The following is a 26168-nucleotide window of genomic DNA, read 5'->3' as shown; positions in this document are numbered from 1 at the left end:
TTTTGAAAAATATAGTTTCTAATATAGAAGGAATTCTGCATTACTTCTTTCTAAAACCATTACCTTTCCAGTGAATATCACACTGAAGGTAAGGCAATTAAGGACCTGCTTTCCTTAGATTCGTGATGCTGAAAGAAATGATGTAGAAGATAAATCATTACCTTGTTATAACACCTAATATAAATGCAGAAACCTGGAGCTATGGATTTGCTATTTATGAGTGTAGCTATAAGTCACTGTTGTAATTGTTGGAGCTGATTCAGTTGGCTAGTGGCAGGCTTTAATTTTTTTTCTTCCTAGTCTAGTACTGTTATCCATAAAAATATGGCTCCCTCCACCAACACTCACCCTTCACCCTAAAGTTCTTTTCATTTTGGAAGCTAACATTTTTTTTTTTGTCTGGGAACTAATGTTGTAATATGTACCTTTCAATAAGGTAGGTAGCCAACCTTTCTCTTTAGTTTTGAGGGCTCTATCTTCCCATATGTATTCTTTAAGACTCTTCTATTTTTTGTTTCATGTAACATTTACAAAGGTAATTTTCAACAGCCCAGCCACAAAGTTCATATTATTTTCAATTTTGTTTAGAGTGGTAATGATTTTGCTAATGTTCCTTTTCCCTACTGGTCCTGTTTATGAGCCAAAACCATACAGATAAGATACATATTTTGAGACGATATTTTCAACTATTTACCAGGTTAGCCATTGTAGTAAAGAAGTCTAGGAACAGGAGGGAGGCTGAGATGATAGGCCATTAGACATGCTAAGATAGTACCAGAACTCAGTTTTTCATAAGCCTCACTTAATTCAGGTGCATCCATTTTTGGGCAAATCAGTCTGAGGTTCAAATGTTGATATTGACTCTCCAGTATCAGATTATTTGTGTTAACTACATGGTTTTTGTATTGTCCAGTTCAGATTTTATTAGATAATATCTTGTTTCTATTTGTTATTAGGTTGGCAAAGCCCATCATGCCAGGCGACCACATCTAGCATGCCAGCAAAAGTACTTGTCACACTAGGGGCTAAGCATCAATCGCTAATCAAATTAGTATTATATTGTCTAGAAAGGAAGCAGAAAGTATGGGCCACAGTTTATTGATCTAGCTCTACTGCTTGTGAGAGTGGCTTTGGATTCTGCTCCTGCAGATGTGGTGAGCTTTTTAGGTACCAGTCAGCACACTGACTTGAAGGTTAGTGCATGGAAAATGCCATCAGGTAAAAGATTACATTGCTTTAATGTACATGGTTAATATATTGGTCTGTTGAGGCACATGATTCATGCAATCATGGTGTTTCAAGTTGTATACATGCAAACATTCTACTAACATGGAGTGTATGCTAGATACTATATATATGCATAGTCTATAGAGAGAGGGGAAACAGGGAACACCATACCCTCATATTAGGATAAGGTACATCTATGAAGCAGTCTTTCCTTGGCAATAAACTATCATTTGAATCTCATTAAAAGATAATTAAAATCATCTAAGAGATGATTTAGAGGGTAAGTGCATCGGCTACTCTTCTAGAGTACCCATGTTAAATTCCCAGCACTCAGATGGTAGTAGCACACAACCATCTGTGTCTCTTCAGTCCCTGATGATCAGTGACCTTTTCTGCCTTTCTCTGACACCACATGCATATGTTACATAGACATAAATGCAAAACAAACATACATTCACACAAAAAAATAAATAAAAAAAAAACATCGTTCCTGTTTTAAAAAATGATCTTGGCATACTTTTCAAAAGAAAACCAAAAGAAGTGAATAAAAACACAGTAACCACAGTAACAACAAATCAAATAAATGCAGGTTATTGTTACTTTTATTTGACAATCATATTTTCTATTCCAAGAAAAAACTGATATAGACTATAAGAGAAGGAAACAAGCATATTCCAGATGAAGCCTGAGGAAATGCAGATAAAACCTCTCTATTTTAGATCTCCTATCATGGAGAAATAAGATAGTATAGAGGATTTTTATGACCATAGTGGGTTATAATAAAACATTACTTGAACAGTTCAGAGTTTGGGCAGAGTCTTTGTCTTTAGACATCATGTTAGTTTTTGTTTGGTTGGTTGGGGGTTTGGTTTTGGTTTTTGTTGATTTTTATATGATTTTTAATTTAATTTTCTTCTCCTTTTTAAAACTTGTTCATTTTATATCCTGCTCACTACCCATTCCCAGTCACCCCCCACAATCTTTCCCCCAACGTCTTCTTCCTTCTGCTCTGGGCTGGTGGGACCACCTCAGTATCCATGCACCCTGCCCCTGGCAGTTCAAGTCTCTGAAAGACTAGGAGCTTCCTTTCCCAATGAGGCCAGACAAAGCAGCCCAGCTATTAGATCATATCCCACATAGCGGGAACAGCTTTGGGATAGCCCATGTTCCAGTTGTTCAGGATTAATATAAAGACGAAGCTGCACATCTGCTACATAGGAGCAGAGAGGCCTAGATCTAGCTCATGTGTGTTCTTTGGTTGGTGGTTCGGACTCTGAAAGCCCCAATGTTTCAGGTTAGTTGTCTCTGTTGGTCTTCCTGTGGAGTCCCTACCCATTTTGGGGCCTGCAATCTTTTCTCTTATTTTTGATAAGAATCCCCAAGCTCTGTCCTCTCTTTGGCTGTGGGTATCTGTATCTTGTCTGAGTCAGTTGCTGGGTGGAGCCTCTCAGAGGACAACATGCTCCTGTCTCTTTCTTGATCTTGATCAGATTTATATCTGATATCCTAAAGCAGCATCTACATTTTCTCTTAAGAAAACCAGCCTACATAATAACTGGACAGGATGAAACCTTATAGACAATGTCATTTGAAATGGATAAATTCAAAAGATTCAGGAAAGGATAGGCATCAAAAGGAAATACAAAACTATGGCAAAGACTGGAAGGGGGGCTGAAATAAAAGTCTCCTATTTATCAACACATATCAATTTTACTTCTTAATATTATTAATACATGTGTTGTTATGGATTATTTTTGTTTCATATTTACAAGCTAAATATGGTTTCTGCCTATTCTGTAATTTTAGAGATGTGGTAAATGTTTATATCACATGACTAAATAAGTACTGAAGATATAGGGTAATGTTGTCCCCCATTTAGAACCCACAGTAAAGATTGATTTTTAAGTTGAGTGTATGGAAGTGCTGTAGAAAATAGTTCTTTCACATTCCTAACAGTTTCTGCATTAAAAAAGACTAACTGTATTCCTTTGAAGTGTCAGTATCCACTCCATAGTACATCATGGATTATCTTTTTTTATTTCAACCAGATTAAAACCACCTTAAATCAGGCAACTTTGCTCTCTAGTTACTTTCCACTTTAAAAGGCTTAGCCTCCCTTTCTGAAACTACCAAATTAGCAAAGAAGCCAGCACAGCAAACAACAGATTAATTTTCCTAGCATATAGAAACAAATATGTAAATGAAATCAATGAAGCAACAATAAAAAGGAAACCAGTGTAAAAGTAAACCAAAGACCATAATAAAGTATGTGAATTAAGTTATACACATGAAATAAACAGTATGTACAAAGATAAATCACTTTGAGTACAGTTTATTATGTAACAGTTAAACATTCCCTGAAATTAGGGATCACTGGTTGTCATCCTTGTACTCTCTTATGGCTTTTAGAAGAATCAGTATAAATCGAGTTGTTTAAAAAGAGTAAAATTTTAGTCTCTCACAGTCAAAGCAGACAGTGGTTTCACTGAGCTTCCTTCATGACCCTAGAGGAGGCTCTTTCTTGTTTGGTCCAGTTCCTAGATTTCCTTGGTTTGTGGCAGCCTGAGTCCAACCTTTGCTTCTGACTTCACATGGTTTCTTTCTGTTTGGATCACTTGTCTGTCTTTTATGAGGAAATTTTAATTAGAGTTAGGGCTTCTTCTGATCCTGTAGAAACGTTATTATGATTCCTATTTTATAACTAGAAACACCCTGTTTTCTGAGTTTTGTTGTTGTTGTTGTTGTTGTTGTTGTTTTTTTTCTGAGACAGGATTTCTCTGTGCAGCCCTGGCTGTCCTGGAACTCACTCTGTAGACCAGGCTGGACTCGAACTCAGAAATTCACCTGCCTCTGCCTCCCAAGTGCTGGGATTAAAGGCATGCGCCACCACTGCTCACTATTCTCAATTTCTGAGTGGATAATGTTCAGTCTACCATTATGCAAAGGGACATTAACCTTAAATTATTGAAGCATCAAAACAAAAGCTCAGTTAATTCTAGGAAATGGCATTAACTAGGTCATTGAAACTATAAAATATAAAATGTTGTTGCTTTAGCCTCCTTTATGAAGTTGCATTTTGCTGTATTTCTTCTCTTTATTTGAAAAAATAAAACAGAAACAAATAAACAAACAAAACCCCCCAAAAACTAAAAGACCTTCATTTGGTAGTTACAAATTATGAGAGCTAGCGTTTTATATGGCTGAGTCACACTGGAATGCTAGCTATGAGATTGGATTTCTGTTCCTTAAGCTGTCACTTTTCGTTCTAAGTCAGTGTAATTGCATTGCACTAAAGTTACTCCATATGCAAATGACTTGAACGCTTCCAATATAAATCTACCTGTTAGATATTTACCTTTGATTATTTTTAATCTGATTTTCATGGGTATCAGAATTAAATTAGTATCTAGGAATTATTTTATAAAGGTAGGTAACTTTGTACAGAGTTAGAAGCATTTTTATCCTTTGAGTATTTATTTTATTTGCTTAACCCAAATAATTGTTTTAATTTCTTTCTTATGTACATGAATGTTTGCTTGAATGTATATAAGTGCACAGTGTGTATGCCTCATGCAAATAGAGGCCAGAGAGGGTTTCAGATTCCTGAAACTAGAGTTACATATGATTTTAAGCTGTCCTGTGGGTAGTGGGAACCCAAAACTGGGTACTCTGCAAAATGAGCACGCACGTGTTATTTGCTGAGCCATTCTCCAAGACTCCAGATTTTTTATGTTTTTAGAAAATCTTTCATTGTGATGCCCTGGCCTGGAACTCATTATGTAGACAAGGTTAGCCTCAAACTCACAGAGACAATCCACCATGTGCCACCACGTTTGGCACCCATTCCTCAGACATCTTTTTAAATGTCAAAGAAAGGAGATTCTACTACTTTTGCATAATTATGAACTGAACCCAATGTTCAAAAGAACCCAGATATTTTTCCTCACGTGTCTCATTCCGATTATTACCAAAACTTACAACAGTTTTCTTTGTGTTCAGGATCTAGTTTCTTTTTTTAAAAAATCATACACACCTCCCCCCCCACACATTTTTTTACTATGTTTTTAAATAATAGGCATTTTAAATATTTAATGGAATCAAGACTTTCAAATTTATATATTATTTAGTTACATAGATGATAAAATGTCAAGGAAGTAATTCAATGATATTATTTTCTGCTAAAGGCAATTGTTGAAAATGTTCTTTTATCAGCTATAGTTAGCTTACCATATCACAAATCTTTTACTGTGTATTCCATCATCATGTATATTCTATAATAGTTTCATGTTCATAGTCTGCTTTTCTAATTTTAATTTTATTCTCTTCTGGGGAAGGGATCCACTTACATTCTTATTTGTTTCATTAGAGTCGATACTATGTAATTTATATAAAAAATGTATGATTTGATATGGATATTGACCCACCATTAGTAACAACTCTGCTTTACAAGTAGGGAGAATGGTCATTATTCTTACACTATTTTGTTCCCATGCATTTTTAGCTGTAATTAGAGAAAAGAGAGTAAAGGTAATGTCTTCTTCATAGGAGTGGGATTTGTTGGCTTGATTGAACTATATTCATGAGTTACCTACAGCATTACCTGCTTTACACAATAGATTTTTGTGTGCTTATGTGTGCGCATGCACACACGTGTGTGGGTGTGTGTGTGTGTGTATGTGTGTGTATGTTTCAAGGTAGGGTTTCTGTATGTAGCCCAGGTTGACCTAGAACTCACTGTGTAGACCAGTCTGGCTTGAACTCAGGAAACCGCTTGCCACTGCTTCCTGAGTGCTGGGATTAAAGGCATATGCCACCACCTGGCCCAATAGTCTTTTTATAGTTTTGCAGTCCCTTAATGAAATGCAAGGTTTACAACCCTATTTAGTACTTAAAAAAATCCATGTATTTCAGCAATAAAAGAAAGCCCAGTCTGTCGTCACATGTTGCATTAGACTGTGTTTTAGATTGAATAGAAATTTACTTATAGAATTTTATTTATATGCCCTTACTAAAGGTTTTAAAAGGAAGCAACGCCTCCTGGCAAAAGAGTAATGAGTTTGGAACATTTCTTCCCAGTCAAACTATTATAGAATACATAGATATTTGGCAAAATATTTCATGAAGAGCTGAGGAAATAAAGCCTTGTCAGAAATGTTTGTCCATATATGACCAGAAGAGTAAACCCTATTTTGAAGAATGGTAAAATATTGTAAGAGCTGGAGGGTGATAGGCTGTGTGAAATATTGGTCATCACTTGGTTGCAGTGCTCATGAATTCATATTACCTGTTGTTACTTGTATAAGAACAATAGAAGAACAAGCCATTCAAAATTGTAGCAGGTTGGGTAAGTGGCTCAAAAGGCCTAATTCCTTGCTAAGAAGCTATTTACAGTTTATGGCTGCAAGCAGATGGAGAGCCACTTTTCTTCATTGGTGTGACCAATGCTAGGTTATCCATGTGTCAATGGATTGTCTCATACTCATACACACATATCCAGCACTTTGCAATCAGTGAGATGAATCATTTAAAAGAGAAAACATTTCTGCGGGAAGTCAGAGGAAGGAAATGAGGGGTGAGTGTGATCAAAACATTATATACATGTATGACATTCTAGAAGAATAATTAAACATATTTTAAAAGCACAGCATGATATAATTATGATTGCATAGAATGTTTTTCATAGTTTTTTTTTTTTATCAAAATAGCCTTGTAGCTTGAGGGATATGTTAGCACATTTGGAAATTTTTCTTCTGTTTTGCCTAATATCTAGTTTTCTGCCAAACCCAAGGAAAAATGTGTGTGCTCACTTCCCGTGACTATAGCTTCCTTAGTAAATGTTATCACATCTGTGAGAAGAGGAAAAATAAATCCTTTCAAGTTTACAAATGTGCAGTTGCCTCAGGCATATTTTTTCTTGATAGTTTCTTTCATGTAGATTTAAACATGTTTTCTGGCATATTAGCACATATACATTTAACATAATCATTGTAATGAAAGTACCTATCAACAGCAGGATAAATTAGCAATAGTAGTATTTTCTCATTTATTAATGTTAATAACTATTTAAACAGCTTGTATTAAACTTTTTAAAAGCTTGGCAATACAGCCAACACTACTTAGAGAATTAATATAAGAGTAGTTACAGATCAATACTCTTAGAACACTTTACACGGAGTTACCTATAAAAGATGGAATAATTAAGGCAAAGTTTTATGATGTAGAAATGAAAACAGGACTTAACAATGTGAGCAAGGTTCAGAAGGCAGAATTACTATTGATGCCTTGAATTTGTTTATTTTAACTTTCTAGTACAGGACTTGTTTTAGAATATCAGTAATAGTTTGATTATACCCAGAAAAGAAAAAGCTGCAGTCACTGTGAATATGCCAACTTCTATGACTTTTGATCAAATTTTAGTTAACTTTATCAGTTAGTATCAAACATATACAAGTTAATTTGATAAAACTACTTTAAATATTAATAGACTTTAAATTTATAATCATGAACTGTTAGGTTAAAATGCGATTTTTGCCCAGGCACACTCAACATCATATCTTATTATCAAAGGAGAATAGATCATTCTGTTCTATATTAGTTTTGAAATGAATTAGGCACACCCAATGCTGATGAAGTTTTTAAAGTATTGTTTTAATGAGTGAACTGTAGTATACATTAAGATAAATAGTAGCTCTTGTCTTTGAATTTGTTTTATTTTCACATGACATATTGATCATGTAAAAATCCATAAAGGTTAGATTTCTTTTACTTAAGTGAATATATATATATATATATATATATATATATTCTAAAATTGTTAGAGAATGTGGTTCATTCTCAAAAGTTTGGTCCTTGTGACATAATGATCTGAGTGTGTGGAAGAGTTGTAGGTAGCAAAGTATTGCAAGACAGATTTTTTTACCTGATAAATGATGCATTTGTTACTTAAAGAGATGAGGTCAGCTTCCTAATTCTGAATGTGATTAATTTTATTTTGTGATTCTTTTACAATGACAGAAACTATATAACACAATTGAATAAATTTTCCTAAAACACAGAGGATCCCCATGAATGAGGGTTTTTTTTTCCCTACATGGAGCCAAGATCATTATGTTTCTACATAGACCTACAGTATTAATACTAGTCTGCAGCTTTCCTATATCTTACCCTGCTACATAGGTGTAATGTACTTCAGAAATGCCTGGGAGGCTCTCCCTCAGGCATATCTATCATCTCAGCTACAGGTTTGATAGGAGCTGGATAGCTGACAATTCACAATTAAGATGCCAGCTAACACCTAGGTGAGTCAAGTATTCTGTGTGGTTTGTTGAGAGCAGATCCATGTGCACTAGACAACAGTAGTTGCTCAGGGATTCTACCTGTTTTACTAATGGTAGATAACAGATAGTTAATTCAGGAGAGATTGTCCACCTATCAGCAAGTCTTTATGCTCATAGCCTTTCACATCAGATAGTTTGAACCTGAAAACCTTGTATTGAGATTTAATTGATATAGGAAAAATTAAGAGAGCAGGATGTTAGTGTTCTTTTACATGTCAGTAAGCTTCGGGTGAGGTAGTTTAGTAACCTGTAACATAGATATGAGTTTAAAGCCTTTTTTTCATTCCAAATCATCCTGCATCTAAATGTTAGATCTGTTCTGTAAAATCCAGTGTTGCTGATAATACTCATATTGCTTCCAATTCCTCCCTGTTTTGTGGCCTATATCCCTTGGTTCTGAGTAGAAGTCCAAGGAAGTTTAATATTTTACTGAACCTTCTTTGATGTCAAGCTACCTAATGAGCTTCTTTGAGACCCATTCTTAAATCAGTTTTTTTCAATATTCATTTATGAAAAGGTACTGAAATACTATAAACAGATTTTCAAAAATTGATATTATCATGCATTTCCCCAATGTAAATTAATATTTGTCAAAGAATAAAAGAATACCTTGAAATAAATTCTGATCTAAATATGTATTACACATCAATGGATTTTTCTTTTAGATAGAGAATGTTTAAGAAGTTTATAGTGTTTTGGAGGCCAGCATTAGGATCATTGATTAAAATGGCATAATGTTTTTAAGATGAGTAGGCATCAACCCTGGGATAGTCTTTAACCTTCAGACATACTAAGTTTGAAAGTATTCTGTTAGTCTACTTATTCATCTTCCCTTTCTCCTGGGAACAGTATAGAGGATGTGTTATGGTCAGTCGTTGTTGCACTTTTAATAATTTTCTTATCTACTATTATTTTTTTAACTTCTAATTGACAGATACTATTTTTATATACTTACAGGGTAGGCTTTGACATTTTAATACATGTATGTAATGTGTAATGATCAGATCAGAGTAATTGAAACATAAATCACTCTAAACACTTTTCAAAATTTTTTGTGTTATGGACATTAAAAATTATCTCCATTAGCTATTATGAGCTATATAATTAATTGCCACTAGTTATTCTCTTTTTTGTTGTGGAACTTTGGAAATCATTCATCATATTGTCTGATAGTTGAACATATTATTTTTGAATTATTAACAAGTAATAATAATTCACATATTGATTCCACTATTCATTTTTGTGACTTTTTTTCCAAATGAGCCTGGTTGTCAAAAATATACTGTTGAAGAATATTTGATTTTGAAGACCTAGAACAAGTTCCATATAGATTAACATTTCAATCCTGTGGCTATATATTTTTGAGCACCAATATGAAGGCTACTACATAAATATGAATTACCAAACAGTTCACTGGAGATTCAAGAACCATGTTAGTTGCATACTGTGAATGCTTATATCATAAGCATGATATTGGAATTTTTAGCTTGTGAGCTTACAATGGACTTGAAATTACATGAAATTATTTAACTGTTATTTTTAATTCTAATCCTTGAACTACCTTTCATTGTGGAAAGATTTCATTTACCCCATCATAGTTTTAAACCTGAGCCCAGTGTGTATGATTTGGAGTCATTTTGACAGTATACTTCATCTTTTTTTATTTATCATTTTATTTGGTTACATTTCCAATGTTATCCCCCTTCCTGATCTTCTCTCCATGAACCTCCCACCACATGCTCCTTCCCTTTGTCTCTAAGAGAGTGAGTGCTTCATCTTATTTGCCCTTCTTTTCATTTTTGATCACTCACAGAGCTTTTTCATTTCATTATTTAACATTAGTATAGAACTTAGTCCTTTTTGAAAAGGATATTGACAGAGGAAGAGGCTGGTCACGTAAAAACAAGAGGTCACTGCCTTTATTGGAAATTTAATATGTAAACCATAAAGTGGAGCCATTACAAGGTCCCCTTCAATTACTGGATGTCAGGCCACCTTTGCAAGATTAGAATTGCCACAGCCCTTCTATATTTAGAGAAGGGAGGAGATGTCAGGGGCAGCCTTGCTTATATACTGAAGGCCTAAAATCAGTCATAGGCCTAAAATCAGAAATAGGCCTGTCATACATGTATACAAACACCAAGTCTTGGGTCTCTGTGGATAAACACTGAAACAGATGGCTATAAGCTATTGTAAACAGGCAGCTTTTGTGGAAATTTACCATCTTGAGTAGTCATAGACCTTGTAAATAGGTAGCCTTGGCAGATAATACCAACTTAGATAAGGACAAGTGAATCATAGGCAGAGTCATAGTGATCTATCCCCTGAACCTTCATCCAGCCGATACCCTGTTCTAAAAGATATCTGTACCCCCCTGAACACTCACACTCGTGGTGTCATCCCCTTCCCCACTTCCTGCCTTTTTGTGTTTATAAGCCCAGTGTGAATAAGTAAAAATTAAAATTTGATTTAAAAATAAATTTTAAAAAATTCATGATTGCGACAAAAGTACAGAGTTTATAACTACAAACACAGAATAGATGCCTTCTTTATTTACAGTCTAGTTCATTTCTACATGTAGACCATATTACAATCCATGTTATTCTAGATTTTTAATATCCTGATTCTCATAAGATATAATTGAAATACTACTGAACAAAGAGATCTAGAGTCTGTCTGAAATTTCCACTGAAATTTCGAGCAAAAAGGTTATTAAGGAAAATGGTGAAGAAGAAAATGTATGTTAATAGCATTGGCATTCCAAATGCTTATTCAACAGTTAAGAGAACACTCTTCTTCCATCAGTCCATCAATGGGGTATACGTCATGAGCCATCCCAGTGATAAGTTAAAATGCCTGAGTTTTACAGGAGAATACACATGGATCTGGATGTGTGTGTGTGTGTGTGTTTGTATGCATGCGTGAATGTCACATAGGCATGTGTTTTGTATTCTATGAAACTGCATTCCTCCTGTTTGAAACCCATAAGAAACTAGATTACAAATTATTGACCCCAACACCAGACTGAAATTTGATTTTCATGTTCACTTAATGCAGGACTGAGAACAGTACCTACATATACTTTGTAACCACAAAACAGAAAATATATATATAAGATAGCTGGAGGGAGTTAATATTTCTTTTTTAACATATTATAAACCAACCCTTTGATTGTTCTTCAGCCCCTATAGTTCAACATATAGTATTAGAACTATTCAAACTCTGGGCTGAAATCAACCAATCAGAAACAAAGAGAACAATACAAAAAAAATCAACAAAAGAAAGAGCTGGTCCTTTGAGAAAATCAACAAGATAGATAAACCCTTAGAAAACCTAACAAAAGGACACAAAAACAGTATTCGATTAATAAATCAGAAGTGAAAAGGGAAACATAAGAGAAACTGAAGAAATTCAAAAAATCATTAGAACCTACTATAAAAGCCTATACTCAACAAACTGGAAAATCTAGATGAAATGGATGATTTTCTAGACAGATCCCATGTACCAAAGTTAAATGAAGATCAAACTATAAACAGTCTCATAACCCCTTAGGAAATAAAAATATTTATTAAAAACTCCCCAACAAAAAGAGCCCAGGGCTAGACAATTTTACTGCAAAATTCTAACAGCCATTCAAAGAAGACCAATACTTTTCAAACTATTCCATGAACTAGAAATAGAAGGAACACTACCTAATTCATCTATGAAGCCACAGTTACTCTGATACCAAAACCACACAAAGACCCAACAAAGAAAGAGAATTCAGGCCAATTTCAGTTATGAATATCAATGCAAAATATTCAATAAAATTCTCGCAAACCAGTCCAAGAACACGTGAAAACAAGCATTCAGCATGATCAAGTAGACTTCATACAAGGGGTACAGGGATGGTTCAATATACAAAAGTCAATCAACGTAATACACTATATAAACAAACTCAAGGAAAAAAATCACATGATCACCTCATTACTTGCTGAAAAAGCCTTTAAAAAAGACAAGACCCCTTAATGTTAAATGTCTTGTAGAGATTAGGAATTCATGGCACATACCTAAACATAATAAAATCAATATATAGCCAACAAAGAGTCAACAGCAAATTAAATAGAGAAACCAGAAGCAATCCCACTAAAATCATAGACAGGACACCATATTCTTTAGCCATATAGCAAGAGAAGTCAAACTTATTCATCTAGAAACTATACCACTACTAGCTAGCTTTCAAAATCCTGGAAGATACTATACATAAAACAAAAGGCTATGAACACTGTGAGCTATAATAACCACTGCCCTGGCAAGATACTAGTACAAAAGTAGTATAAATGTCATGAGTGGATTTGAAGCCCACTCTTCAATATGCATGCCATAAATGGCACCATTAACAGGATCAAGAAACTGTGGCTAGATGGGTAATATAGGACCTAGAGGAGAACCTACTTCTATTACCCTGCTTAACGGACTTACCATTAAACAAACTGGCAATGAAATTTTTATACTCCAATAAATACATCTCTCAAGGTTCATCAGTGAAGTTTCATTTTGCAGTACATGATTAACACATATAACTATAAACTGTTAAAGGGCAAGGAATACGAGATTGTAGCATGCTTAGCCCTAAATATGACATCTATATCACAACCTCTCCCCACCAAGGCTCAAAGACAATCATCTCAGAAAAGGAGATGGAAAAACTTAAAAGTCAGAGGCAATAGATTACTACATTGAAAGGGGGTTTTCAAGGCACAGTATAGCAGCTACACATATGAACTACAGCAGCTGGGATAACCTGCATGGGACTTATTCTTGTCAAGATAGACAAAAGTCTCTGCATAGAGTGGGGGATGCAGGCATAAAGTTTTACTCTTTGCTGGAACACTATTGATAATTGATAGCTGCCTAGAAAAGAGTAGTTCTTTTTTGTTTGTTTTGTTTAATGATGTAGCCCCTGGCATATTGACTGTTTTCAAATGGATGCCCATACAGCCAAGAGTATATACACAGCCCAAATTAGACTCAATGACTTAAATGAAACAATGAAGACATACAGTTGGGAGTGTATAGAAAGAAAAGCAGATCTGGAAGGAGTTGGGGTGAATAAAATATATATAGTATATAAAATTCTCAAAAACTAATAAAACATTTATTTTTAAAAATATAATATATTGAAACTTAAAGTAAAAATTAATCCTAAGGTTTCCGAAATTCAGATGCCATTATTTCAGAAGAGCTCACTTATACTGGTTGACATGATCAAAGGAATAAAACATTACAAATACATAATTCAAGCAGTTTAATAGAGTTAGAACAATATTGTAAGTGTGGACATTGTAGTTTTTAGAAAAACCATCTAATTTTTATGCTATGTGTTCCTAACATAATGTTCATCAATGCATTTATATCTAAATCTAAGTTACATGTACTCTGGTGAAAAAAGAGACAGATCCATGTGAGTAAATCAGACAAATGTATAACCTAAAAAAATTGTGTAATTTCTTTGATGAGTCAGTATCTCTAAACAATATAGATGGAAAACTTCATTGTTTCACCACCTTTAAAGGATATTCTATTGAGCCTTAGAAATTCCCAACGAAGAACATCCTATCTTTCTCTCTGTCTGCATTTATTCTTTTCCATCAGGCTCAGTAGAGAGATCCTGCTATGTCTGGTGTGATTCACACATGTTCAAGAGGAGAAAATGTATCCCGTTTCAGGATGATCATATTTTATAAAAAACAAATTTCTATATTGTTATAACAAAGTACTGTAATACCTCAAATTACAAAAAATGTCTCCTTACAGAACAAGTTTAACTATAATTTTTTCCTCGGAAAACACTTTCCTATTTATTAAAATCAATTTTTTAGGCTGCCTAAATTACTCTTGAGATAGTCAAGGAAATAGCTTTAACTGTATCTATTTTAAATATCAACCGGCTAAGCAGTGAGGAATATTCTCCTCCACTCATGCCATTAAAAGTTGTTATAAAAGTATAATACTAAGTCATAATCTATAATGGGGTAAATGATGTAAATAAAGTGTGAACAAAAAAGAAAATATGCTCCTCAATCTATAGTAAAATAGGGGAGAATCAAGAGCAAAATATATTCCACATATTCATGCCAAAGTCAGTCGTATTTTATGCCTTAATATGTCTGGAATTGTGGCTATAATTACGTTAGGGCAGTTGCTAAATCTGATGGCTTAGTGATATAACCATTCAAATTTACAATAAAATGTTAACTTCCACAGGAAAAAAATGTATTGGTTTATTCTCTTAAGCTAAGTAATATAGCTAAAATTCTATTGTGTACTCCACAGGACATCCAATTTCTGTTCGTTCCATTGAATTATATTAAAATGAATTTAGTCCAAGAAATCAGATCCCTAATCTGAAAATCCTGAAAATGAAAACAGAGCTGATGTAGTTTATCTGTCATAAAGAAGAGAAGTCCTTGAGTGCAATCATGAAAAACAATAGGATTAGCATAAAATTCAGACTCCTTTTCCTAACCTAATTTGATTATTGTGCTATCTGATTCTTCTGGGCAGTAAACAAGTAGTAAAGGAAGTTTCTTGCAATGTAAGAAGGGTAAGGAAAGTTGAAGGACAATTGCTCTTTGATGAGTACAGAACAGAACTGCAACCTTTTTTCTCACCTACCAGGTACAATGTGAAAAACCTGCAATTAACAACTCATTACAGATGATGATTGCTATGTAGACAAAGATCAAACAAATTTAATGTTCACAGATATTTTTAGCACAGGATATCTATGCATAGATAATGGTCTTAAAAGAACCATTTCTTTGGGTGCTCTTTGTGGATTGAATATTTCACATGTAAATGTTGTTTACTGAGAACATGATTTTTAAAGATAGAAAGTTTTGGGTTTTTTTCCTGTGTTATTTTATTTTAAATATATCTACTTAAAGCTGGGGAATACATTATGGAGCTTATGTATTTTTGTCTGAATGCATATGGTTAAATATATTTTTATTCATTCTATTTTAAATGTTGAAAACTGTACATAGTTATAGTACCCACATGACTTATTCATATACCTGTCCATCATAGATATACATTTCTCATATTCTTATCAAATATACATTTCTCATATCCTTACCAAATAGCAAAAACAAACAGAATCTAGTATATTTCAATTGCTAGTTTCCTTCTATTAAAATTTATTATCAACAACTAATGTAAAAAATCATTAATTAAGCCAAGCCTGCTGCAACAGACCTAAAATCCATGATACTCAGAAGGTTGAATCCAAAGAATTACAAGTTCAAGGCAAGCCTGGGTTAGAACATAAAATCAAGTCAAAGACAATATAGGAAATTAGGTTTGATTGTGTCTCAAAAGCGAAAGTAAGGGAGGGAGAAAGAGAAGAAGAATGGATAGGCAGACTGCCAATATAGGTTAATAAATAATATTCAATTCCCAGTACTATCCCCGAAACAATTAGTTGATAACAATTTTTTTGGATGTTTTGATTTCAAAATGTAAATTATACCTTAAATCCACAAATCAAAATCTGTAAGGCATCTTCTTTTTTTTATTTTGTGTTCTATCATACAATAAAAACAGTAGAGATGCCTAAAAATAGACTTTTTGTTGCATAGTATTGTATCCACTGTACTTGAAATATACAGCAGGAGGTCATAACAGGACCCTGTTTATCCCACCTAACATCCACATAGCAAAAATAAAACACCCAGCAAAACCTTCTTTTCTTTCTTATGGTATGGGATTATCAAAATAAAGAAACTTAAATAAAATATTTAAAATTAACTTAAAAACTATAGTATTCACTTATATTTGGTCTGATAGAAAATGTATTAAGAAGTATCTGCAGAATGTGTAGTACTAGCTTTTAATATGGGAATAACAGTCCTGGTTTGATCTATCAGATGTCTTTACCAGCTAGAATGTTGCAGACTGCCATATTTCATCACTTCACCTAAACATCCTTACTTCATTATCTCTCTTTTTTTTAAACCAAATTGTTATTTTTACTTATTTACACAGGAGAAATAAACACAGAAAGGCAGGACATGGGGAAGGGGATGACACTGGAGTGTGGGTGTTCAGGGGGAATACAGATATCCTTCAGAACAGGGTATCGGCTGGGTGAAGGTTCAGGGGATAGGTCACTATGACTCTGCCTATGACTCACTTGTCCTTATCTAAGTTGGTGTTGTCTGCTAAGGCTACCTATTTACAAGGTCTATGACTACTCAGGCTGGTAAATTTCCACAAAAGCTGCCTGTTTACAATAACTTATAGCCCTCTGTTTCAGTGTTTTCCACAGAGACCCAAGACTTTATGTTAGCATACGTGTATGACAGCCCTATTGCTGACTAGACTGTAAATAAAGAAGGCATTTATTCTGTGTTTGTAGTTATAAACTCTGTACTTTTGTCACAATCATGAAATAGTTAGTGAGGTATTAGAAAAAAAGTTAGGCAGATGTTATATAAAAACATGTAGTAGTTTTGTTGAGTAGTATCTGATAAATTACACTACATTTGTGTTAATTGTATCTCAGTAAAAATTAAAGGAAAAAATCTGATTCTAGATGATTATAAAACTTACCAAATAGCATTCTTTATATTTTTTCCTTTGGGATTATTCTCTGCTTTTGTGTCTCTCACAACTTTTTAATCTACAGTGAATCCAAACTTATATTCAGGTTGAGATAGCATGGGACCTTTATTTCTTAAATTGTAGTCCCTGAGTTAGATTTTAAATACCATTATCAAATGTATTATTACAGTTCTGTATGCCCCTACTAGTATTCTATAAGTGCTGCAATTTATATGCTTTGTAAAACTTGTGTCAGAAGCTTGAATTTTATCCTACTTTTGTATCCTCTGGTAGTGAGATTCTTTTTGGTTGGGGGCAGTGTATACAACAGTCTAGAGTTGTTCTTAGCCTGTGTCTCACTTCCAAAAGTGTGCCTGTACTTCATAAATAAAACCTTTTTCTATTCCAGTGACTTTAAAATTTACCAAGCGTCACAGTCACTTTTAATCACATTTGAGCACACGTGGCTGCCATCTCACCTCCTCTGGGGATTGATTCTATACTTCTCTTGTATGGCTCCACGATTTAAATTATTAGCACATTCACAATGATATTGATAGTGCTGGTTTGAGGTACATAATTAGAGCAACACTTAGTTCGGGTGTTATCATTTTTAACAAACAAACAAACGCCCAGTCTTGAAACCTAGCCAACATTTGTTTTAATTAAAGCTGTTCCATCCTGCCTTTTTTGTCTTTATATGGTTTTGTTGCATATGCTTACCTACCTAATGCTATGAATGTCAGAGAGAATATAGCAAGAGACTACACATTGCTTGATGTCTGAGAAAGAAAAATGGAATTGGCAAGAAAAGAAGGGGAGGGGAGATACTTATTGAGTTTCTGAGTATAATCAGGATACTCCATGATTAGTTCAGCCGCCTACCACCTAATTCCTCATGGGGTCCTTTTCTACTATAAAAACTATGCAGACTCTGTTTAGGTTTACTCTTCTATTTTCCAGATGCATTCTCAGTCGAGACTTCTTACTTCTTAATTTGTAATAAGAAAACTTGTCCTTTTACCCTTAAATTTCAGAATTATGTAATTTTTAAAAATAACAATAATTTTCAGTGAATGAATCCAAAATGTTCTTAACTATGTATTTTTATATAGTTTGGCATTTGTGGGTGACTGATTTCAAATAAACAAATATAAATCACTCTTCTCTTCTCTTAAATACTTTCCCGGATGAAGAAATGATACTAATAATTTAATAGTTCTGGGTATAAAGAAAACATGAGTAATATTTACAATCAAATATAATTTCTAAGCATTAAATTTGAAGAACTCAATGATATGTTTTCTTCTCAAAATTGAAGCAGACACTGAAGGCTGTAAATACAGGTTTGTTTAGACTCCTACGATGTTAAGGTTGATCCATGCTATTGCTCTGTGATCATATTTGTAAATTTCTCTCTGAGATAGATTTAATACCACACATTACACTTAGAACTAATGTCCCTTTATCTTTGTGCCACTAACCCACTGATTATTAAGAGTCATTAGAAAATCGTTCATTTCATTGGATGACTACATGCCTCAAATGAATAGTAGCTCTCTTCCAGTTATCATTACAATACCTTATTGATTTCTTCTTTCATTATGGAAATAAAAGCCATATTCATTTAAAATGAGCTTCCATACAATTGAGGATGTGACTGGTTCTGGTTATCAGATGTTTTAAATTATACCTTCTTTTTTAGTCTGATGACTCTCACTGAAAATCTGAAAAAAATATATTTTTGCTATGTTGATATATTTATCTTACGTAGATATGAGATGGACAGTGTTTTCCATTATTTTGTAAATCTTTGCTACAACACTATGATGAAGGAAAATGATAGAACAAAAAAGACTTCTTGGAGGCCTTACAGTTTCAGAGGGTTAAAATATATGCCAGTCATTGTGGGAGGCTAGCAGGAATGGTGCTGGAGCAATAGCTCGGGCATTATATCTTGATCCAGAGCCTAAAGCAGAGATAGCTAATTGGGAACACCATGAGCTTTTGAAACCCCAAAGCCTGCCCCACTGTGACAGCCTTAACCCAGCAAGCCTACATCACCTAATCCTTTCCAAATAGTTCTACCAACAAAGTACCAAATTATTCAAATATATGAGCCTATGGGAGCCAGGCTTATTCACCAGCCGAGGAAGTTTAAATACTATGGAATACATAAGCACATGGTTTTAATATATAGAGTGTCTTTGAAGTACATGACCTCAGTGGTATAGTGCTTACATGTTTTCTATGAGACCCAGTATTTTCTCCTCAATGTTGCAACATTTGTATATGTATGTAGGTAGTATAAATTCTAATGACTATTTTACAAACTTCTGTGCATTTATTTAGCTTTGTGAAACATAATTGCCTATTCTTTTAACCAAAATTTGTTCTAAATTTAGATTAGTAAATATCTATTGTTTATAAATATGCAATATAGTATATTTAAGCTACTCTAGTAGGGACAATGGATGATAACAGAATGACTGAGAAAGTACAGTGTCTTTAGGGAATTTATAATCCAAATGAATTGGCCAGGTATATAATAAAAGCCATGGTAGATATTAAATGATAAAATTATATGGAGAGGTCTTAAAGAAGAACCCATATTTGGTTGAATATTTCCAGGGTATGGGTAGATCACTGATTGTTAAAAATCACTTGATACTTGGAGGCCTCGAGAGATGATGCTATGGTTTTCTTCTTAGAAGAAAGCATAAACTAACAAAGGAAGTTCAGAGAGAACTCTTGAAATGACATTTGTCTGATCCCATTGGCAAATCTGGCATAAATTCTCAGGTTAGAAAGGTAGATTAGACTTGGTAAAATGTCAGGATAAGGGATCATTGAGGCAATTCCAATGGATATTTGGGCTGAAAAATGTTGTGAAATGTTGTTGTTCAAATATTTCAAATGTAAAATGAATAAAAGAAAAAATGTAGCTACCACAACTTCACCTGGAATTTTTCATTCATGGTAAGAAAAACTAATCTAGTGTTAAAATAGGTTTTAGCATAAACAATGAAAGGAACAGAGGAGCATTTAGAAGAAGCATGATAGTAGCTGAAACATTCATAACTAGATACCCAATGGTCTAGTGTTTTACACAAATGATGTGTAATCTGATATTTTTCCAACCCCACTAATACATTCCCAACCACAGACTTGATGGAACATTCAAAACACAATATTTAACATCTCTGGAATCAGTTTTCTCATAATCTTCTACTAATTACAGTTCTATTTTCAGTGTTGTATTCAGGTAGCATTTTATCATAGCATCTTTCTCTGGCTACATAGCATTCTGGCCTTTCAGTTGTTTAACAAAATCTGTTTTTCTTCATTGCCCCAAAGCATTAATGTTTATATAATTTGTTACTTATTTGTTATTTGTAATGTTTATTCATTATCTATCTCTCTATTCATAGGTAGTAGGCTCCAAGAGGGTAGGTAAGGGCTTAGGTATGTTGCCCATTATATCTATGTTGCACGTATCCTCAGTACATTTTAGATGTTCCACAGCTGTTTATGAAAAGACCAGAATAAATGCAAAGGTGAAAGAGAATGGCAGGTCAAACAATTAAGCCAGTATTTCAAGTCTGACGGAATCAAAGGGTAATGGTGTTATTAAGAGAATATTGAAGAGTGGAGGAGAAGTTGATTTGTGAGAATAGAAATTGCGGGAGATAAATTTAGCTCATAAATTCTGGCTTAAGTATGTGAAGCTGGTGAAATATCTTATGCAGTGTAATATAGGCACAAGGAAACCATGAAGAGAGGCCCCTGATTTAGATGAGGATATTAGGGTCATCTGATTATTCTAGCCTTTTATCACAGGGGAAAAAGATAAAAACAGTAAGTCAGGATATCATATTCGAAAACAAAAATTCTATTTTTAATATCTAATGTGTTAAGTATAGAAGTTACTTATATATTCTTTTTAATTCTTAGCTGGGTTAACAACTTTGGCTATGAAGGACTTGGAGTCTTACTGGACGTGCTGGAGAAGCTTCTGGACAAAAAACAGTAAGAATAAACATTTAAAACCTTTTACACATGGGAAAAATTAAACGCAACCTAATATGACTTTTTTATTTATGATTTAGGCAAGAAAATATCGACAAGAAGAATCAGTACAAAGTCATTCAGTGCCTGAAAGCATTTATGAATAATAAGGTAAATGGCATTTACTTCTCCCTCTTTTACAAAAGGGGGATCTTGCTTGACACTATGAATGTAAGCAACAATTAAAGTAGTGGGTACTGATTTTAGTTTCAGCAATATGTTTATGATGCAGATTACCCTATGTTTTCTTTAATGGACTTCAAAAGTGTATTTTGCTTTACACCATATTTACTGACATATTTTGCAATTATGCCAACAATATTAGTTTAGCTCTCACATGATATGATATATTTTCCCTTTCATGATTATGAAATTATATTTATTTTACAAGATTTATTTATGTGTATGTGTTGCTAGATAAATTTATGTGCAACACATGCACGCAGATACCCATTGAGGTCATAAAAAATCGATTCCCTAGAACTCAAGCTACAGGCTTGAGCTGCCTAAGGTAGGTACTAGGAAATGAACCTGTGTTCTTTATAAGATCAGTGTGTACTGTTAACTGCTTAAGCATCTCTTAATCCTAAGTAGTATGAAAATTTAAATGTCATAAGTTGAATATAATTTCCATACAGATAACAAAATTTTATTATGTTAAAAAGGAAAATTCAAGGGTAGGGATAAGTTTCATCTAGTTTTGTGAGAGTGTTATAAGGCTGAGATATATTTTAATGTTGAATCACTTTCAGTTGTTTAATATGTGTAAAAGAAATCTATGGGGGATAGAATGTATTTTTATATATGTATAATGTTTTTATTATACAATATTGTGGAGACAGACAGATAAAATAACTGACTAATCAGTTTGCTTAATTACATAATGTCCTTTAGATGATATTTTTGTAATCTTAAAGTACTTAATAGAAACACTCATTATAACAATAACCAGAAACTTGCTAAATGTGAAGTATAGCTATTAAAAATCAATACAATAATATTGTATATTTAAGTAATATATAAAAAACTTCCTTTCTTGGTCATGTGCAATTATATATTACTGTCCGTATCACATGCCCATATTAACCAGCAAATAATATCGATACATGCAGTACATGATTGTTAATGAAATCCTTCATCACCTCACTTGTACTGCTATTATTTTTACATTGAATTATGTATAGGTGTGATGCACGGATACATGTGTGTCAAGGTCAAATTATAACTTGAGGGAGTCACTTCTCTTCTTTCACCAGGTGGGTCCCAGGGATCAAACTTCAGTTGTCAGGCATTTTATTGAGTACTTTCATCCCCTGAGCCATCTCACTGACCAATCTTGAAGGTTCTTGTAGAGTGACTCTAATCAGTTCTAGTATAGTATGTCTGTGCTTTTGGTATTTAGATCCCACATGTTGTGACATCTAAAACAGAAATGAACTTAATTGAACATTGTTTTACCACAGCTCAAGAAGAATATTTTTCTGCAACTGACAAAAGTAGGAACTTTATAGAAAGAGAACACAGCACCAGAAATCAGAGATGCAGTTCCTATTTTGCCATTTCGAAGTAGACAAGGCCTTTGAAAAATAACTTAGCCTCTGGCTAATCAGTCTTCTCCTCTATAAATTGAGCTATGGGAGCTTTTGTTCTGTATTCTTATTGATTCATGTTGTCAACTACCATAGTTTTATAAGATAACAACTCATTATAATTAGAATAGTGACTAAAGAAAGTTATATCTGGAGGGTTTCCTATAGAGCTCTATTCCCACAGGTAATACTCAGATATGTTAAGACTCACTTTTTTTTTTATCTCTTTGGCACTTTTGAGGAACATGATGATTTAATGTAAATTATTCTAAACCAAAGTTTTTGTTAGTCTGTGTTTATGAGTAGGGTATGTATCTTCACCATATGAATAAATGAGTACTTTAAATTACAAGCATGGGAAACAATTCATAATACAGTCCTTCTGAATAGATAACACAGTGATGTATTCATTTTAAGTTGGAATACATTTTCCAAATCAAGGAAAGTGAATTTCATGTGAAATGACTTAAATGTTATTTTTGTGGTCCTTAAAGTTGACGTTACTTACATCAGAAACCATTTTACAGTCTGCATGGTCCCTTATTTATTCAGACCCACAGTTAAATTCATATTAAAAAGTTTAGCCAGGCCCCCTTTTCTCATAGAAGTTAAATTTAGAACCATCATGCTGTTCATGTTATCTTGTAATAGTCTCCAATGAAACATTATGTAACCGTGGAGCTGTAAAATGAAGCAAACTTTTAATGAGATAATGGAAATATACTTTGTGAGAAGAGGGTAAAAGAAAGGAGTAACCTGACATTACATTTTTTATTACATATTTATTTATTTATTTGTTTATACTCCAGATTTTATTCCCACCCTCCACCCTCTGACTGTTCCACATCCCATACCTCCTCCCCACTCCCCTGTCTCCATGAGGCTGTCCCCAACCCCCATCCCCTACCCCACCAGACATCTAAATTCCCTAGGGCCTCCAGTCTCTAATTTTTGTCTTGAAAATCTTCGTATTGGCAGTTGTGAATGTATGCATACACATATTTAGGGTCATTCCTAGAAAATTACTGAAACTGATACATTTTTGCCCATCTTACTGTGATATATAAAGAAACTCAAGTGTTATGAGTAGATGTTAAAGTAAATAGGGGAATACCCATACTATAATTTTATTACTTTAACTAGCATTTAGTATACATGTAAGCTTTTTAGCATTTTGTCTCCACTGTTCTCCTTAATTTTCAATGCAAATATGTTGGAATTGTTAACCACAAATTCCACACTTTGCTATGGACATGTTATGTCATGAAAAATGTCTTTAGAAAATATAGTCAATATGTGTTCTATATGTTCTTATTTGTTAAACAACTATTGTTTCCATATTTATGAAAATTTAAAAAGTCTTTTCTGAAGAATAATGGAAATCATTTTTCTTGAAGCCACAAAAATTCTAAGAAATACTCATCTCAAATAAAATGCAAAGAATAACTACATTCAAGGGGAATTTACATAATTAAATATAACATCACCCTGAAGATAATGCTTTTTCAATTTTTTTTAATTTTGAGTTTATTTTAAATGAAAACTATATTCCGTAGATGTGTAAATTTTCATGAGAGATCTTTTTGTTTGTTTTCTTTAGTTTGGACTACAAAGGATTCTAGGCGATGAGAGAAGCCTCTTATTGTTGGCAAGAGCAATTGACCCGAAACAACAGAATATGATGACTGAAATAGTAAAAATTCTTTCTGCAATTTGCATTGTTGGAGAAGAGAACATGTAAGTATTGATATGTGCTATTTATTGTATTGAAAAATGATTCCTGCGTAATTGGCATTTTTATTTCTATTTGGTAACTTGAAGAAAAATAGTAGTAGATCTTACAACATATTTAGTTGACATACTTATTTTATATTTTACCTTTTTTGATATTGCCTAGTACAAATTTGTTGAAGATTAAATTTAAAGTGGATAAATGAAATTTTGCCTCACTGAAGACATCATTCATCAATTGGAAATGTGTCAAAAATTCAAAAAGTTATTTTGGGAAAGACATTCACAGACACACGTATATGTACATGCACACACACAAGCACACAAACACACTCAACTCACTGGGTATTGTAAATTTTTCTGGAAGAACAGTCAATGGTATTAACTTTTAAGCTATCCCTCCAGACCTCAGTTTGACTTCTTTAATTGAATCAGCTAGATGCCTTTATTTTGTGCTGTTGCACTATTATATTTTACTTTATCCTATATGTTAATATGAAATGAAGTTCCCCATGAAAAAGAAGCATAGTATAAATCTGTAAATAAATGTTTAGAACACATAAACACAAACAGTTCATACATAAAAAATTAGCATGTGAAATAATACATATGTTACATAGCTCAGTTTAGCTACTCTGTGAGAGGGATAATTAAAAGCATTGTCTTACACATTATGAGTATTTAAAAGATTTGTCAGCTTAAAAAATATGTGAAAATTGCAATGCCCTATATCAATATCAAACTCTAATTTTAAAATACAGAATGAACTATGCTTATGTGTGCTTAAGAAGTATTTCTCATTTATATTTTCTCTTGTTTTGCTTACAGTCTAGACAAACTTTTGGGGGGTATCACTGCTGCAGCTGAACGGAATAGCAGAGAACGATTTTCACCAATTGTGGAAGGCTTAGAAAATAATGAAGCCTTGCATCTCCAGGTGGGGTCATTTTCTCATGAATCACTTGAAGAGTTGTTCAACTTTTTGGAGTACCTGTTATTACATTAACTTTTAGCTGGCATATAAATATAAACAGAATATAAAAGTATAATTATTTGTGTTATTCCCAGTGGTTTTTTTCATTTTAAGTCACTGAAAATGAAAGAAATTGCTTCTTCATTATTACATAGATTCCATACATTAATATCATTGATAACGCAATTTCATATTTACTGGGAAATCAAGGCCTTAGCAGTAATCTGGACAAAATGGCTAATATCTCAGTCAGTATTATTATCTGAACAACTTAATAGAGCTTGTAGGCTTTTGAGGAAATGAAAGAAAATAATCAGGTATGGTGTCAAAAGCATGGTAGTTTTTAAGAAGTCAAGCATATGAGTCAGAATTTGATATCAAAGTGCTTTTTGTGTTAGATAGTGTATATACCATGTGATGTTCCATGAAGATCATCATTTAAAGAGATGATCTTTTTGCTTCTGTATTTAATTTCTCATATTATTTTATAGTAAGTACATGTAAAAATTTTCTACTTCATGTGAAACAAACACCATTGATATTTTTTATTGTGTTATAAAATATTGACATCATTTTTCTCACGGTTAGAAACTGGCCAAGAAGGAAGGAGAGAGAGAGAGAGAGAGAGAGAGAGAGAGAGAGAGAGAGAGAGAGAGA

The 26168-nt window shown here is 33.4% G+C and overlaps 1 protein-coding gene across 1 annotated transcript in view; it reads left to right on the top strand.

The window, feature by feature from the left end:
* The window catches only part of Diaph2 (diaphanous related formin 2), a 658778-nt gene that overhangs the window by 152424 nt on the left and 480186 nt on the right, over positions 1-26168 (top strand). The window contains exons 6-9 of the mRNA XM_028781865.1: positions 21105-21179; positions 21260-21329; positions 24408-24544; positions 25367-25475. Coding sequence (XP_028637698.1) covers positions 21105-21179; positions 21260-21329; positions 24408-24544; positions 25367-25475 — 391 coding nt within the window. The remainder of the gene's footprint in view (positions 1-21104; positions 21180-21259; positions 21330-24407; positions 24545-25366; positions 25476-26168) is intronic.

Source organism: Grammomys surdaster, unplaced genomic scaffold (assembly GCF_004785775.1).
Source record: "Grammomys surdaster isolate TR1022 unplaced genomic scaffold, NIH_TR_1.0 61, whole genome shotgun sequence".
NCBI classification, from domain to species: domain Eukaryota; kingdom Metazoa; phylum Chordata; class Mammalia; order Rodentia; family Muridae; genus Grammomys; species Grammomys surdaster.
Note: the sequence above shows the minus strand (reverse complement) of the source record. Positions and strands in the feature narration are given on the sequence as shown.